Below are 17,679 nucleotides of genomic sequence, written 5' to 3'. Positions count from 1 at the left end.
TGGGGGCCATCTCCAGGGGCTCGTGGGCACCGATGGCAGACGTGGACCCCATTTCAGAGGTGAACGTTCAAATTCCCAGCTTCCATTGCTGCCCAGCTCGGACGGCCAGTCTCCTTGGCCACTGGGGAATGGGCGAGGGCGTTCGTTTTGCCAGGGCCCGGGCTGTGGGGGCTGGTCTGGCCTAGAATGGCTGCGCCTTCACCAGGGGGCTGTGGGGCATTGGGCATGTCCCTGACCCTGCCTGTGCCTGGGGGCCTCACGCTCGGGGTGTGGGTTGGGTGGGGAACAGTGGCCCGGTTCCTGACCTCGAGCAGGCGTTGGCATGTGACGGGTTCAGGATCAACATGAAACCAGATCCCGGTGGCACGATCTACGAGGTGAGACCTACTGTTTTCTGCCGACTGCAGCAACCCCTTCCCCAGGGCAGCTTGGGTCTGAGCGCTGGAGCCACTGGAGCTCCAGCAGCAGCGGTGGGGGGGGGGGGGGTTCCCTGCTCGCTACCCATAGGTGCTGCATCTGGCAGCAGCCAGGCCACTGTGCAGCAGGAGGCTGCAGGATGGCGACACGGGGCCATCAGTGGGCCAGGCTTGACGGGTGCCCAGGTGCTAGCCTGGTTTGCATGCCAGAGCCCACCCCCTCCTGTTATAGAACAGGGAGAGGGGCTCCCCTTTTCCTGGGGACCAACCTGCACACTGGGGCTCCAGTGCCACGTCCCAGAGTAGATGCTTGCGGGCGCGCGGCACAACCAGCAGCGGCAGCAGCTAGTAGAGGGCAGTTGCTGCCGCCACCAGGGCCTCCCTGGGGCTCAGGCAGCAGGCAGAGGCTGGCAGTGACGGCAGGTGACCATGGTGCCTCTGCTGCTCACCCTCAGGAGAGCAGCTCCCCGGGGTCTGCAGAGGTAAGGTTGCCCTGTGCCAGAGGAGACCATAGCAAACCCATAGCCCCTGGTTTAGGGAATTATTTTTTTAAAGCTTTTTATTTATTTTTATTTATTTATACAAGCACTGGGCACAGTCAGAAACGAGGGAGGGTGAGAGAATTCACCAGAGCCAGAGCAGGGAACAGGACGGAGGGACGAAATACACTGCTGAGCGGAGCAGCAGGCGGCAGGAGAGGTCTGCGCGCCATGTGGGACCCTCCTCCGGTGGCCGGGGAGCAGCCGGGGATCGAACCGGCGCTGCAGAGGCTGCGGGCAGTTTCGCAACCCAGCGCTCAACCGCTGCGCCACTGGGGAGGCCCTGGTTTAGGGAATTCTGCTCCTGGTCTCAGAAGAAAAAAGAAGGATCAGCAGCTGTTGAGCAGCCATCCCAGGCTGGGTAGGTTCGTTATCGGGCAGACAGGTAAAGGAATCTTGGAGCCCTCGGTGGATTTTACAGGTCTTTTAATACTGAACAAGGGGACCAGGTACACAGGCACACTAGGCATCAGGCACCCAGCCCCCCTCGAATATCCTCTCTCTGCTCTCTCGCCTCTCTCTGGAGTTCTCCCTCTCAGTCTCTCGTCCTTTCATGGTCTTGCAAACGCGTGGGAGCGAAGCTGCCCTTTTAGCCCCTCCCTTCCAGACCCAGATGTGCACACCTGCATCTGTGCATGCCCATGCTCCCTGGGCCCAGGTGTCCATAATCATGGGAGGCGTGCAAGACTACAGGTGCCAGTTATAGAGACTGGTGGCAGGAGGGCATAAAAATTAACTCATTTGCTAGTAACCAACCTCCAAAGAATGAAGAGGCATTCAGGGGCCTCCCTGGTGGCACAAGGGGTTAAGACACAACCTATAAAGCTACCCACAGCCACTTCAGCATGAGCTCGATCCTGGGCGAGGGAGCTACCCACATGGCACGACAGACCTCTCCTGTCTCGCCCGCTGCTCCCCTCGGCAGTGTATTTCAGTCAATCTGCCTGTTTTGTTCCCCACTCTGCCTCTGGTTAATCGTCTCACACCCCACACCTCTGGCCTGTACCCCAGTTCTTGTATGCATAAATAAATCTTTAAAAAAAAAAAAAGGAAAGAAGAAGCGTTCAGCAGCCCATATCCGAAGAAAGATGTGAAGCCTGGGTCTTATACAGGGCAGCAAGGGGCACTAAATCAGGTGCTGTTGCTGCTGCTGCTAGTGTCCTTGTTGGGTGCTGTGCTGGGGCATCTCTGCAGCTCTGGGGAGCATCGCCTCGGAGCACCTCCTCTTGTGTCTTCTGTTGTCTTTGTGTGTTGGATCCCGGCGGATAATCTGGCTGCCACTTGCACCAGGTCCACAGTGGTGGGAAGACGCTATCTTGGGAGCCTTTGTGTTTAGGACTTTAAAACACTAGACACTGCGTCAGGTAAGGTAAGCAGCTGTTTTGACCTCAGTAACTTTGCTTTTCCCTGGTTTTTAAAATAAATCCTATTATTCTTCTCTGAACCCGAGTAGTCTTGCAATCATACACGCAGGTGAAGAACTCAGTGACCAGTAAACTAATTGGGCAGTGCCCCTTGCTGCCCTGTATCAGACCCAGATAAAGGAACTGACTTTAGTAAGCAGGATGGTGCCAATCAGGAGGACTCTAGTGGGTGTGGTCAGTCACTTATGCAGTCTCCAGGGCTTTCCCCGAACTCTCCATAAACTGCTGGATTTATGATCTTTTAGTTGCGCCCCAGTTAACACATCTATTCAGTGTCTGGAATTATTGTGTTACAACTTTCATGACGTCTGTGTGACCACGGGAGATTGCAAAATGAGAAGAAACAGGACCCGAGCGAAATTCCCCCGCCGCCCAGATGAGCAAAGAAGTGCGCCTGCGCGCGCCCAACCTAGCGGAAGCCCGGCGAGTCTGCGCATGCGCACCGTGGGCTCCCGAACTCGGAGGCTAGCGCGCGTTCGGCGTGTGTGCGCCTGCGCGCACCGCCATTTCCTGCAGCCCGAGCACGGGTCGCGGTGCTTGCCGGGAAAAGCGACGCCTCCAAGCAAAATGGCAGCCGGCGCCAAGAGCATCCCGCGCCTCCTGGTCCTGCGGCCGTGCCGGTGCCGGCCTGCAGGTGGCGCGCGACGATCACAGATACGACGCCGCGCCCATCCCCCACGGCGGCCTCTGGGCCCTGGGCGTGCAGCGGCACGTCTGGGCGGGCGGCGGGGACGGGGCGCTGCGAGCCCGACCCTCGCAGCCGGAGGGGCCCTCGGCGCGCCTGCTGCCCTGCCTGGCGGGCCCCGGGCTCCGTGCGGGCAGGGCCCGTCCCGGGAGTTGGGAGAGGGGGGCACCTCCAGCAGAGTACTGGCACCCTACCTCTCTGGTCCCCAGAGATCTTGGGAGCTTTCCCTGTGGGACAGGAATAGAAGAGCACAGCACTGTGAAGCTGTCCACAGCCACTGCAGCACGAGTTCCATCCCCCGCCAGGGAGCTGCCCTCTCATATCTCCGCCCGCTGCTCCCCTCAGCAGTGCATTTCAGTCAGTCTGCCTGTTCTGTTCCCCACCCCTCCCCCCCGCACCTCTGGCCTGTACCCCAGTTCTTGTATGCATAAATAAATAAATCTTTTTTTTTACAAAAAAAGAAACAGAAGAGGAGGGGGTGCTCAAGAGCTTTGGTCCTCCACGTGTAGGGCCAGCCTAAAAGTCAGGCCTCAACGCCATCTCCTGCACCACGTTGCTCCAGGCTTGTGGGTGCATTAGAGGGACCTACATGAATAGGTCAGGGGAGCCAGATGGTGTACCCTGGCGAAAGGGCGAGGACGCTGACACCGGAGGGGTGAGGGCATTAGCCAAGCAAAGAGAAGGGAGGCCATGCTCAGGCAAAAGGAACAGAGCACACACAGGAGCCGCCCCTTCCTCAGCCAGCGCTGCCCCCTGGGCTTTGCCACTGTGTCGCTGCCTCACTTGCGAGTCAGCAGCCTGCACACCCCTTCTCCTGAGCGCAGACAGCCCACCACGAGCACTTTCCACCCTTGTGGTGGTCCGCCCACATCAGCCCTTCTGTTTCTCTCCCAGCTGCCTGCCTCCCTAATGGCTAAGTGACTCTCCTCAGGCCTGATGATGCGTGCCAAAGCCTCCACTCGCCTAAAACCCACGATCGCCGCATGCACCCATGGAAGCATCAGGATCATGATGAAGGGCGCACCTGAGCTTCCCTGTCTCCCTTCCTGCGCCCTACAACTCTGCAAACTTTCTGCTTCCAGCAGCTATTCTTGTCTCTGAGAGGTTTTCCACAGAGCAAATGTTCCACAGTTGTTTGGTCCAGCCAGCTGCTCTGACCTCAGAGCACCAAGGGAGGGCGACTTGGAAGGTGCTGTCCACAGCTGTGTTCCTTGCTGATGCCCAGATTCCCGGGCTCCCGAGGCCAAGGCAGGTCTGTATTTCTTTTTCACTTTTCAGGACATAAATTCAGGTATTTCCAATGAAGCTTGTTTTTCTTTGTTTTCTTCCCATTTTGGCTACTGCAGTGCTTCGTTTCACACTTGATTTGCCAAAGTTACATACATATATTCCCAAGGTGCCATTTCATCACTCTGACTGCAGCGTGTCCTGTTGCTGCTATTATGTCCCTGTCAGATTGCCACACTCTCAACTGAAACGCAATTGTTTCCTTAGAAACAATTAAAAATGTTTGAGGCATTGGGCTTATGCTTCATTGGCATAGATGAACACAGCGAGACACGGGGTTTCCCATTCAACACTTAGTCTGTACAGCGTCATTCTGGCCACAGTGTGTACACTATGAGTGAGCACGTGCAGGCATTAAACTATTAAACCATTAAACCAACTTACTGTTGGTTAAATGCAAATGGTCACATCTCATTTCTCTTTCATTGTGTTAAATAATAAATGTTGATGTTCTTTAAAAAAAACCAAAATGTCTGCGAATAAAGACAGCTCTGCTGCTGCTTCACAGAAGTTCAGCACTTACTTTGCAAAATGAGCAAGCAAAGCAAGCACTGAAAGTGAAGTCTCTTGGAAGCCAACAGGGTCTGGCATTTCCAGACCTGTGCCAGGAAATATTGTTTCTGTCAGGGGCTGTCCTGCGGGATTCCTGACCATGTCCAGTCACCCAGGACATGCCACATATGTTTCTTTGGCCCACATCCTCGGGGCTGAAGTTTTAGATGTATCAGTGCATGTTCCTTGTTAGGAAACGGATGCTCCTTTTAAGGGACGTGGCTCACAAAAGCTATTTTCGTATTCTTTACGTGGTACTGATTTCAGTCTGAGCTGTCACTGAAGTGTGGAGCTTAACTTTTGTGTTCATTTCTTTATGGGAATAAGGAGACTTTTCGTAGACTCAAGGTTGCATGGGGACGTACAAGAGGCTGCACGCCCATGAGCTATGAGGCGACAACAACTCTCATCCTTGCTGGGGGGACTACAGTGTGGTGCAACCACTTTGGAAGACACTGGTGTTTCTCACAACACTAGGCATATGCTTACCGTACAATCCAGTTGCTGTGTGCCATGGTATCTATCCAAAGAAGCTGACAACTTATGTCCATACAAAAACCTGTACCTGGATGCACGAAACATTTTCATTCACAAGTTCCAAAAATATGCAACCTAGATGACTTTCAGTGGACCAACAGCTAAATAAACGGTGGTATATTCAGACATTGGAATATTATTTGGCACTGTAAAAGATGAGCTATCTTATCACGAATGCCACAGTGACGTGGAGGTGCAGAGATCTTTTTGAGCTGGTGCTTTCATTTTCTTCTAAATGCCCAGAAGTGGGATTTCTGGGTCACATGGTAATTCTATTTTTAAATTTTGTGAGGAATCTCCATGGTTCCCTTTTCTCCGCATCCTCATAAGCACTTTTATTTCATGTCTTTTTGTTCATACCATTTTGACAGGTATGAGGTCATACCTCATCGTGGTTCTTGATACCTCATAGCGTGTGATTCCAACTCCATCACACTTCTGTTATGATTAGTAATGATCAACAGCTTTTCATGTACCTCTTGGTTAACTGTGTATCTCTCTTTGGAAAAATGTCCATTCATATCTTCTACCCATTTTTTAATGTTAACTCATACCACTGAGTCATATGAGTTCCTTATGTGTCAGGCTGCCCCTTCTCAGGTACATGATTTGCACACATGTTCTCCCATGTAGCAGGCAGCCTGTACATTTTGTTGATGGTTTCCTTTGCTCTTGTAGGAGCTTCTGAGTCTCTTATACTCTGGCTTATTTTTGACTTTGTTGACTTTGCTTTTGGTGTCAGATAAAAAACACGCTAAGACTACAGTGACTATAGTTAATAACACTGTATTGTGTATTAAAGTTGCTAAGAGAGGAGATCTTAAAAGTTTTCATGACAGGAAAACATTTTAGTAACATTGACGGTGTTAGTGTTAACTAGACTTAGTGTAGTGGGCATTTCTCAAAGTAGACAAATAACAAATCTTTGTGTTGTACACACCTGAAAACTAGCATAATTTTAAATGCCCATCACACCTCCATTTAAAAAATAAAATTATGCGAGCTAAACATCAAATATCAAACCACAAAAAGACATGGAGAAACATAAAAGCTTGTTGCTAAATGAAAGAAGTCAATCTGGAAAGGCTACCTCCTGTGTGTTTCCAAATCTATGACGTCCTAAAAATAGCAAAACTTTGGAGACAGTAAAAGGAGCAGCACTGGGCAGGGATGGGAGCTTCATGGGACAGGAGGGATGAATCCGCCCAGCGCCCAGGGTTGCAGGGCAGTGACACTACCCTGCACCACACTGTGATGGGTACATGTCGTTGGACCCTTGTCCAAGCCCAGAGACTGTACAATGGCAAGTAAACCCTAGTGGACACCCTGCGCTTTGTTCTCGGCTCTCCCCTTGACGCCCCATGACTGCCATGATCCGCTGTGCGGCCTTGGGCAGGTTGCGACCTTTCTCTGGGCCTCACCCTCTGCCTCTATAAGCAGAGCAGATAGTTGGGCCCTCAGAGGGGCAAAGCTGAGCCCAGGAGCAGGCCTCCGATCACACGTCATTATGGCATTTATCTTTCTAGGGTCACAGAAAGCTGATTTGAACGAAAGTCAGCAACTGAGTATTTTATGAGATGGATTCTGAGTAAATGCTTAGATATTTTGTGATAAAAGACACACCCCAGGCACTCCTGACAAGGTGACATTCCATATGTCATGGAAGGTGAATCACTGCTTTTAGAGGAGACCATTTTGCTATTTTCTACAGGACCAAGTGGAAGGAAACCTACAACTCGAAGTAACCAGCTCCCTAGTTAGTAAACGTGAGGAGACCCTCACAGGGGTGGTGAGCAGATAGAGGATGTGAAGCAAACAATAGTGGAGAGACAGCAACCTAGAACTGTCCCCGGGACCACACAGTGGACTCTAGGGACCAGTTTAGATCTGATTTCAGCTCTGCCTGAATAAAGTGTGTGACCGTGGACATGCCCCTTAGTCTCCGAGAGCTCAGGAGCACACCGGACGCTACTGCTTACCTCCCAGGGCTCTTCAGTTACCCCCAGGAGGGGTAACTGAAAGAACTCCTATGAAGATGCTATGGAATGACTATCCAGTGTGACTGAGAAGCCCTTGGGGGTCGTTGCTACCTGGTCCCTTGTGCTGAGGGTGAGTACGGGGAGCAGCTGCTGCAAAATGGCCAGAGCCAGGGGACTGACTACACAGGATGGGGCTCTTCCTGAAAGGGGCAGGAAAAGCAGGTCCTGCTGGACCCACACACACAGCTCAGCAGTCATCCTGAGGAGAGTGACCGCACATGTCCCCACATAATGTTCCGATAGGCCTGTGGGGGTGGAGGGGAGCCTCAGCTCCTCAAGGCCCTCACCTTATCATAGGCCCATTTCCTCTAGAGAAGGAATTTACTGAGTGGTGGTTATGCTGTGGAAGGGGACTGTGGGAGGCAGAGCCTTGGTACCCAAAGTGAGCATTAGAGTTTGGTGTGGCAAGCTTGAGGAGAGGTGGTTTGGTTCCTGTGCTAGACAGGAGATGGGTGAGCCCATCACAAGTTGAGGGCAGCTGCCCCCCCCGCCCCCCCCATCTTTCTGATGATCTGTTTGGTACAGCAAGGATTGACCAGGCCCCTCCAATGTTATGAGGTGGAGAGGACAGTCCCTTGTCCCAGAAATGTTGTGGGGCCTGGGTGCTCGTTCAGTGTGTCCCAACAGGTGTCCTTTAGCCATTCTGAAGGGGCAAAACCTCCCTCTACCACAAGGTATGGATGATGACACAGTCCTCAAAGCATCTGACATGCCAGCTTGAGTTGGTCTAGCTCAAAGAAGTTTCGCGTCAGCGGGATGAGTTGTCCTGATTCCTCTTTGAGCAGCTGGACTAAATCACGCACTGGTAACTGCTGTCCAAACATTTTGGGCCTCCCCACTGGCTATGAGGCAATGTGCTAGACAAAAAGTGTTGGATTCTGACTAATTATTGCCTCACAATTTCCTAGAGGGAAAAGGCCAAGATCTCATATGTACAATTGGAACGTTCCTGTCTGCACATGCCAGGGCATAGCCCAAGCCTGAGCAAGCTTTTCCCCGACCCACTCCCTCCGGCTCGTGGACCTACCTTTTAAATCTCTCTTGCTAACTCCCGTTGAGGAAACAGGCTAAATTTCTCTTTCCGGCACTGGTTCCCTCATGCATGAGCCACTAATAAAGCCTTGCTTTGTTCAACTACACCTAGTGCTCTCTGCTGACCTTTCTCTGGGGAGACAGGCCAAAGGTGAAGCTTCACACCGAGGGCCCACACAGTACAAATGGACCTGCAGAGGTGCTGCAGTTGAGCCATGCAGTAGGGTGAACTGTGTGTGTGGAGAAGCAGACGCGAGACTCAGAGAAACATTCCATGAATGTATTGAAGAGAAACGCCCGCTGCAACCGCTGCAGGGAGGAATGACACACAGAGAGCTCCTAAGGGCCAGGACGTGCACAGGTGCGGCCCCGTGTCGTCCTGGGGTCCCCGAGGAGGTGGCTCGGCGGCCCCCGCCCTGCGGGCCTCCGCCACAGCCTCCCTTCCCGGGGCCCAGGACCAGCCTCCTGCCGGGACGGCCCATCGCTGGCCGCCGGCCGCCCCCAACCCGTCCGGCCGCCACGCCGGGGCGGGACCGTGCCCTGGGCCCCCGCGGGACAGTCAGGGCGCGCTGGAGAGGAAGCACAGCGGGGACCCCCGGCCCGGGAAACCGAGGGACAAGCAAGAAGAGGGCGGCGCGGCAGAGCCAGGCCCCTTCCGGGGCAGCGTGGGCGCCGGCCACCCCCGGCCCGCCTTCCTTCCCGCCGTCTCCCGCGGCCGGGCCGGGCCGGGCCAGCTGGCAGCGCACACGCCTCTGCGCAAGGACAGGCAGCCGTCAGCCCGAGCCTACAGCGGGAAAGCGGGGGTCGCCCTCGGGACGCTGGGCGGAGGGGGAGCCCGGCTGGCACGAGCCCGGCCCGGGGGGCGGCTGCCCCGGCAGGCGGACACCCGCCGGGGTCCCCAGCCGCGCCGGGCCCTGCACAGGAGCCATGTGTGCACGGGGGCGGGTTCACTTAGCACGCCCGGGTCTCCGTGGGGCCCCAGAGACACAGGTGGGCTTGCCCAACACCGAGCGGCTGCCCCCGGGGCGAGCGGGGGGGGGGGGGGTGCCCGCCCCGCCTCCAGAGCCCCAGCTGGCCCGCAGCCTCGAGAGGGCCCACTCGTCCCCCAGACAAGCGGGGCGGCCGAGGTCCTCGGGTGCTCCCGGGCCAGCTGCCCCGGTGGCGGGGTTGGGGGCTGGGCTGGGCGCGGAGCCGCTGGGGCGGGCCTGGAGCGGGAGGGCGAGAGGCCCCTCTGGCCGCCCCGCTGGCATCAAACGCCGTCATCTCATCACCAGGGAGGGCTGGCGGCTGTGGCCAGGGCCCCCGGGGAGGTGAGGGTCCCCTGGGCTCGGTGGGGGCTGGGCCCTGCTCCCCAGAAAGGGGGGGACTCTGCTGCCCCAGAGGACAGGAGGCCCCACCCAGACCCCCTGAGCCTATTTTCCCGAGGAGGACTCGGGATGGCTGGGCCCCCAGCCCCAGCCCCGGCCCCCACTCCTCCGGGGTGGGCTTGAGACCCTCCTCTGGGGGCTCCTCGGCCTCCTGGGCCCCTGCCTGGGCGAGACCCGCTGGCTCGCAGCCAGGGCCTCCTGGGCCCTCCTGGGCCCTCCTGGGCTACCTATCTGGCCCGGTGTGGGGCCCCCGGGGGCCTCCGAGGGTGCTGCCCCACCCAGGCTGGCAGGCGTGGGGTCATGGTCATGACCGACACCCTCCCCCTGCTCCTGTACCCCTTGCTCCTGCTCTTTCACCTCGTCGTCCTCTGCCTTCGCACTGGCTGTGGCACCTGCCTGGGCGCTGGCCGGGGCGCCGCCCCCTCCCTCTGCCTGCACTCTCCCGCTCCCGGCCAGACTGGCCTCCCATGCTTCAGACTCCCGAACGAGCCCCAGCATCTCCGGAAAACTCGGAGGCCTCCCCACCATCCTCAGCTTCCTCAGCGCTGCCTCAGGTGGCTCGATGAGGTTGGCCCCGGTGAGCACCTGCCTCAGGCGCACTCGGTCCACCGAGGCACTGGCCAGGGCCCCCTTCTCGATGCCTTTCCGCAGGAGGACTTCCAGGCGCAGCACGAAGGCAGAGAGGCATTCGCCCGGCTGCTGCCGCGCTGTCAGACACCTCAGCTGGAGGGCAGCCTGCGACTCGTCTCCAAACACCTGGGCCAGGGCGGCCAGGCAGTCCCGCGCAGTCCTGGCAGGGTTCTCCGCCCGGAGCCCGCGCACCAGCTGCAGGGTGGCCCCGCGAAGGCCTCCGTCAGCCTCCTCCTCCGCTCCCTCTCTGAGACCCCTGCCACACGTGCAGTGTGTTGGCCGTGTGGGCCAGCCAGGCCTCGAAGGGCCCCTCCCCGGGGGCAGGCTGGTCCCTCCCAGAAAACAGGCCCAGGCGCTGGCAGCACAAGATCTCCACCCAGGGCTGGACCGCCTGGCCGACCGACCGCAGCCGGCACATGCGCCCTAGCCCCAGGGTGCCTGCCGCGCTCTCCGCCGTCTGCCCCTGTTGCTCCAGGAAGTGGAGCAGGTGACCGAGGGACTCCGCGCCTGAGCAACGGGGCACGAAGACCATGTTCCAGGGACCTCTGGTGCCCAGGATTTCCCTGGGGACCAGGGCACAGTTGACTTCCCGGTCGAGCTCAACCAGGGCCGCAGTGGTGTCGTCCTCCGCCCGAAATACTTTGCCCAGCACGGTCAAGTGGCCCAAGGGCCCCAGGGCGGCCTCCAGGGAGTCTTGGAGCTCAGCTTCATCGCAGTCCTCCGGGATGCCCAGGACGAGCAGCCCCCGGCGAGCGCTGACGCCCATCCACCCGCACCAGGCCCGCAGCATCGCCACCGCCATGGTGCTCCCCCTACCTCCCCAGCCAGCTCCCGCAAGGGTTGGGGAGTGGACGGCTCCCGGGTCCTGGCGCACCCCCGAGTAGCAGCGAGGCGGGGAGCGGAGGAGGACAGTTGGGGTGGGAGCCTAGGACTCCGGAGAAGGGCCGGGGTCTGCACAGCCTGTGAATCCCAAGAGGACAAGAGCGGGTTCATCGCCACCAGCCCCGCCCCGCAACCGTCCCACGCCCAGCACTGCCGGCTGGCTGCCCCTGCACCCACAGCCGAGTCTCTGAGCCCAGCCTTGCCCCCACCTGCAGGCCCTGCAGCCCCCCAGCCTGCGCCGCCCGCCCCCCTCCCCTCTCCACCCCCTCCCCTCCCCTCCAGGCGGCCGCAGTCCTGCTGGGATGTGCTGTGGCAGGGTCCCCTGGACTGAGCGCACCCCGTCCAGCCGGCACCTGCTCCCGGGCGGGGGACCTACCTGGACGAGGGTCCAGCAGGAGGGTTGGGGGCGGCGCAGGGCGCCCCAGTCCCCTGCTCTGGCTAGGTGTCCCAGGTGGCGCGGCACGTGGGCTGGCGCCTGCGTGCCCCGCTCTCTGCAGTGCGGACCCTGGGCGGGGCCGGAGACCGCAACGTGGACCCTCCGCGTCGCCCCGGGGACCGCCGGGCCACTGGCGCAAGTGGGTCACGCGGCCCGGCTGCCGCCAGTGATGTCGCCTGCTCGGCCCCCGCGCCTGAGGTCCGAGAGCAGCAGTCCTGGTCCGGGACCCACCATGCCGTAGCCTCCCTGTGGTGTAGCCCAGGACTCGGAGCCTCCCCTTACTTACCGTCCCCCAGACAGTGGGCAGCACAGACCTGGGCAGTGGCTGATGAGTCAGCAAGACACCCTTCCTGAGAACGGACACTGGGGAGAGGCTGAGACAGCGTGCAGGGACAGGTGCGCTGCGCACCCAGGGCACTCTTGTCGGGGAAAGGAGCAGCCCACAGCAGCATGAGGGGCCTCCGAACTAGCGGCTCACTCAGGACAACGGCTGAAGAAAGGGCTGTCTAGGAGGCACCCAGAGGCCACAGCAGGCCCTTGTGCCATGTGAGATGAGGACAGAGGGGGTGTGCCAACCCCGTGGTACAAAGTAACTGGCTGTTGGCATCCCCATGGCCTCAGCGCTGGCCAGTGGGGAGCAACAGGCTTGTGTGGTCAGAGAGACCTCCCTCCTCCGTGAAGGGCTGTATGTGGATGTGGGACAGGGACGCGGCCCTGAGCGCCCCTGTGGCCCGGAAGAGCGCTGGGTGGCAATGGCATTGGAGAGAATGAGGACGGTGGTGCTCGGGTGTGAGGAGGGCCTCCCTCCAGTCAGACTCAGGCCACATCCCCTGGGCCAGAGCCCCAGAGCAGAGCATCTTGGCAGGGGAGAGGGCACAGCATGGAGGCTGGCAGAGGCCAGGGTCGTTGAACCAACTGTTGGAGGTAGGTAGGTGCCCTGACGGCCCAAAGCGCAACTGTTTGGAGCACAAGGGCTCTGACTTCCTCGAGGGAAGATCTGAAGGGCCTGCCTCAGAACTTGGGACGTTTCTCTCTCAGACCTCTCTACGTGTCAGCGTAGAGACCCATCCATGCCGGGTATGCCGTCTTGGCACAACTGCCAACCCGCAGGACCAGACTGAGTGTGTACCCATCTGCCTCATGGCTGGAGGCATGGGCTTCCCCTCAGCTGAGGGGGGTGGCCCGGGGCCAGGCAGGCCGTCACATCAGATCTGCAGACCCGTGTTCAAGAAGCAGCCCAGGGCCAGCTCAGGGTCGCCTACCGCTTGGGCTCAGGCGAGAAGACACCTCGGGGGGCGCGCGCACAGCCACACATACAGCTCCACAGCCCAGCCTGGCCGCGGCTCACCCAGAAAGACAGGCACGCCACAAGCACAGCGGCCTCTCTTCAGAGAGTGGCCCAGGTTAAAAAAGGGCAGCAGGGGTAGCAGCACTTCTGCCCACGCGGGCCCTGCAGGAAAGTCTTTCTGAACAAATCTGTCCCTCTTGGGGAGCTTGCTGAGCACCTGGGTCTCTGCAGGCATTCTTCACCCTTCTCGCCCGGTCATCATGGACCTGCCCTTTTGGAATAAAAAAAAAATGAGAGGGACCGGGTCCAAGCATCCCCTTGTCTCTCCTCAGGGACACTGTGGGCTCCGGGAGCACCGGCATTGACCCCCTTCCTGTCTAGAGGCTGAAGATGGGGCAGGGGCTGCCCCACCCAAACACACCGACCTGGCCGTGGGAGGGCAGCGCCGAGGCCAAGAAGGCCCGCCCGCAGGCGCGCGACCGCGGGGTGTGCTGAGCACAAGCTGAGGCGAAGGGCACCGGGCGGCCCGGGAAATCCCGAGCTAGCGTGTGCAGGATGTGGCCCCCGACCTGCCGCGGCCACGTCGGGGCAAGGGGGATGCGGAGACGCCAAGACAGGCTCAGCCCCGCGGGAGCTCAACCCAGCCCTCCAGAGCTGCCCGGGGAGCGGGGGCGTGGGGGCCAAGGAGGACGCGGGGGGCGAGGAGGAGGAGTGGGGGGAGAGGAGGAAGGAGGAGGAGGAGGCCGATCAAAGAGAGGAGGAGGGAGGGGGCGAGCAGGGAGCACGCGGTGCAGCCCCGCGGGTGCTTGGGGGGCGGGAGGGCTCGGGTCAGCACGCGGGGGGCCTCCCTGTCAGGCTCGTAGCCCGAGGGCAGACGACGGCCCTTCCTGCAGGCCCGGCAGACAAACCCACGCGCAGCCAGAAGCGAAGCGTCTGGTGTTTATTTTCGGGCGGGGCCTCTGACACGGGTGCCAACACTCCAAGGCCACGGGCTCGCAGCCCTCCTGGAGACGCGCGGCCCTCGCGCCGGGAGGACGGCGGACCCGGCCCAGCGAGGCCCGTCACCCGCGGCCCGACGGGACGGCCAGGCGGCCCGCGGGGCTCGGGCGGCCGTGCGGCTCCCCGGGCGGCCTCGACGCCGACAGAGCCCGCGGGAGCTGGCCCGCGGACGAGCGCCGCACCGAGGGGCTTGCTTTGAGGGCGACGGCTGCTTCTTGGGGGGCAGATGCGTGCCAGGCTGCCCGCTCCCCGCGCGAAAGGATGGGACTGGCGGGGAGGGGCGGGGGGGGGCGGGGGGGGCCGGGGCCCGGGCCGGGCGGGGTCACTGGGCGAGCTCGGGCCGCGCGGCTGCCCTCTTCCTCACTTGCTTCAGGATGTCCTTGTCGAACAGCTCCTTCTCCCGGCGCCGCACGGGCGGCCCCCGCAGGTACTTCTCCTCCGCCGCCTTGTAGTCGAGCCCGTCGAGGGCGGCGATGGCGCAGATGACGGCCTCCGGCAGCAGGACCTCCAGCACGAAGCTCACCCGGTCGTCCCTCAGGGCCAGCACCCGCCTGTCCACGTGCGGGTAGATGTCTTGCAGGTGCCCGACCACGGCGTCCAGCTGGTCCTCGTCCTCCAGGTAGGTCTCCACGCAGATGACGTACCTGGTGGAGCTCAGGAAGGACTCCAGCCAGCGGGACGGCCTCCTGCCCGTGACGACGTCCAGGAGGTGGCGGTCGGCCCCCTTGCGCCTCACGATGAAGTCCACCAGCTTCTGGTTGGCCCGGTCCCGGGCGGCCTTCATGCGGTCGGGCAGCAGCTTCTTGCGGGCCGTCTTGGCGCCGGGGGCGGCGGCGGCTCCGTCGTTGTCGTCGTCGTCGTCGGAGTCCTCCAGGTCGGCGTAGTCCACCTTGGGGAAGTCCACCCGCAGCTCGCCCTCCTGGACGGCTCTCCTCACCGGGTAGCTGGCGTCGGCCGCGTAGTAGTCCAGGAAGGAGCCCGCGAAGGCCCTGCGGCCCAGCCCCTCCCTGTAGTGGGCGATCAGCGCGAGGCACCAGTCCAGGCTGAGCGGGTAGCCCTTCCTGGCTCTGCGCACCAGCGTGTCTTTCTCGCCGCACTCCAGGTGCCGGAGCCTGCGGAGGGGCACGGGGATGCCGCTCTTGCCGCGGCGCATGTCCGCCCGGATCAGGAGCACCCTGGCCGTCTGCTTGGCCTCGTCGACGCTCTGCACCACCGCGGGCCAGAACGGGTGGTGCTGAAATTTGAACCAGACCATGGTCCCTCTTTCGATGGGCCGCGGCTGCGGCGGGGAGGCCGGGCGCGGGGGGCCACGGCCGTGGCCGCCCGGGGCGCGGGTGCGGGTGGGGCGCGCGGCCGCTGAGGCCCCCGGAGGCGGCAGTCCCGGGGGAGCGGCGCCCAGCCCTGGGCCTCGCAGCCTCCGCCTTCTGTTTGCCAGGCGCAGGGACCGGCGCGGCGCGGGGCCGGGCGGCGTGCCCGGGGAGGAGGCGGCGGCGTGGCCCTGCTGGGCGGCCCCGGCCCCGGGGTCCTCCGAGGAGCTGGGGCCTCCGGAGGGGCCGGCCGGCGCCTTGGCCTCTTCTTCCAGAGCCGGGGGCGCAGCGGCCAGACGCCCCGGACGCGGGCACTGGAGGCCGCCCGGGCTTTTCTGCTTGGCTGTGCGATGCAGGGGCAGAGCTCCCGGGGGGTGCCCCTGCCCGCTGGCCCCTGGGCGGGGCCGGGCGCCCGCCAGCGAAGCGACACCTGGGCGCACGCCCGACCTCTGCGAAGGCCGCGTGCGCCCCTCCCTGGGCCCCGGACCGGCCTTCCTGCGCACCGGGGGGGCTCTGTGGCCTCCGCCCCTGACCTCCTTGCCGCCAGAACGCCGCCCCGACGGCCCCCTGGGCTCTTGCCTGGCCCCTGCCCTCCGCGGCCGGTCCCCGGGCCGCTGGCGAGGCTGTCTGCGGGCTGGCCGCGCTGGTCCCTTCGGAGGCAGCCCCCCGGCCTCCGGGCTCTGCCTGGCTCCCGCCGGACCCCCGGGCAGCGCCTCCTTCAGGATGTCCTGGGCCACCGCGAGGGCGCCGCAGTAGGCCCCGTCCTCGCCTGCTGGGACACCCTGCTGGCACTGGGCCAGCAGCAAGTTGGTGACGGAAGCCATTTGAGAGGCGCTGAGGATCTGGACGTCGCGGCTGTCCGCCCGAATTCTCTCATCCACCGACAGGATCTGCACTTGGAGAGAAGGCGCCGCGGCCCTGTTCCTCCTGGGCGCCGCGGCCCCGCCTCCGGACAAAACCCTTGCTGGCCAGTAGCGGCCTCTCCAGGGGCACAGGACATACTGGGCCTGCGCGGTCGCCTGACTGGGCTCTGGCGGGGCCGGGCCCTCCGCGGCGGTGGCCGCGGGGCGCTCCCGAGGCAGCGTTCTGGCCGACGCCCTCCTCGGCCGGGCCCGCCGGGCTGGGCTGCAGCTTGAGCGGCAGGTCCTCCCCGCCCGGCTCCTCCGGCGACGCTGGACCCCGAGTCTCCAAGCGACAGAACCGGAGGGCGGTTCTGAGGGCAGGAAAGGACAGGACGAAAGACTCAGGGACCCGCCCCCCGTGCGAGGAGACGACAGTCGGGGTCTGGGAATCGTGAGGCGGGGGACAGACAACGAGGGGAGGCGCCGAGCAGGCTGGGCAGACCCGTTCTCGGGGGCCGGGCGTGGGCGCCCCTTTGAGAGCTGGCTCCCACCTCTGCACGGCCCCCCCCCCCCCCCCCCCCCCCCCCCGCCGCCCGCCCGTGCCCTCTGGCGCCCGGGGGCTCCACCTAGGGGACCGCATCGGCGTCTCTCTTCTGGGGTGCTCTGTGCCATCCCGTCAGCCTGGCAGCCAGCGGGTCTGGGCCCGGGGGTGCCGGCGGTCGGCTCGGGTCGGGCTCCAGAGCCTGAAGAGGAGGCGGAGGCGCGGGAAGCTCGTGCCGGGGCTGCAGGCCTCAGCCTCCCAGGGCTCGCGGGCGCGGCTCACGGCCGCCGCTGCCACCGCCCACGTCCCCGCCTGTGGTGGTCGCGAGGTTTCTCCCCCCGCCCACATCTGCAAAGCCCTGGCAAGGAGAGGGAGCCAGACCGCCCCACCCCAAATGTCGGCCCCGCGGGACTGCGGGCGCCGGGGGAGCCTCACCTGACGGCCCGGGGCTCCTGGGACGGGCGTGTGCTTCTGGCAGCCGGATGCCTGGCCTCTCCGCCCGCCACCGCTTGGCGGGCGCACCCCTCATCTCGCTCCACGCTTCTGGAGCGTCCGGGCCCCGCCGGGGTCCAGGGGTGCCAATGCTGACCCCGCACCGGTGCGCCCCGAAGGAGAATCTGGAAACCCAAGAGCAGAGGGGAGATTACTGAGCCAGTGATCTGCGGCCCGTGTTCTCATCTCCTGCCCCCGCCCCCCGCCACTCCAGAACGCGCCCCGTCCGCGCCCAGCAAGGCCGGCAACCTCCTCCCCGCGTGGGAGTCCTCTCTGCCTCCTCCCGCCCGTTCCAGGGCTCTCCACGCTGCCCGGACACCTGTTCTGACGCGCATGCAGCGTGTCGCGGGCAAGGTGTTGTTTCACCTGGCGTCTGAGACGCGC

The 17,679-nt window shown here is 62.2% G+C and overlaps 2 protein-coding genes across 2 annotated transcripts; both read right to left on the bottom strand.

The window, feature by feature from the left end:
* Positions 1 to 2,788: 2,788 nt before the first annotated feature.
* PNMA6A (PNMA family member 6A) lies at positions 2,789 to 11,310 on the bottom strand. The gene is given in 5 exon segments (XM_037512780.1): positions 2,789 to 3,291; positions 9,909 to 10,083; positions 10,236 to 10,729; positions 10,732 to 10,761; positions 10,764 to 11,310. Coding segments are annotated over 5 exon segments (1,749 nt in total).
* A 3,125-nt stretch (positions 11,311 to 14,435) lies between these two features.
* On the bottom strand, positions 14,436 to 17,332 carry LOC119246415 (PWWP domain-containing DNA repair factor 4-like). The gene is made up of 2 exons (XM_054695951.1): positions 17,239 to 17,332; positions 14,436 to 16,633 (listed from the first exon to the last, which is right to left on the bottom strand). Exons 1-2 carry the CDS (start codon positions 17,330 to 17,332, stop codon positions 14,436 to 14,438), a joined length of 2,292 nt encoding a protein of 763 aa, XP_054551926.1.
* Between the last annotated feature and the right edge of the window lie 347 nt (positions 17,333 to 17,679).

The sequence above is a fragment of the Talpa occidentalis genome, unplaced genomic scaffold, assembly GCF_014898055.3.
Source record: "Talpa occidentalis isolate TD23 unplaced genomic scaffold, MPIMG_talOcc4v2.1 talOcc4.15, whole genome shotgun sequence".
In the NCBI taxonomy this organism is placed as follows: Eukaryota; Metazoa; Chordata; class Mammalia; order Eulipotyphla; family Talpidae; genus Talpa; species Talpa occidentalis.
The sequence above is the reverse complement of the archived record's forward strand: the minus strand, read 5'-3'. Positions and strand labels throughout refer to the sequence as shown.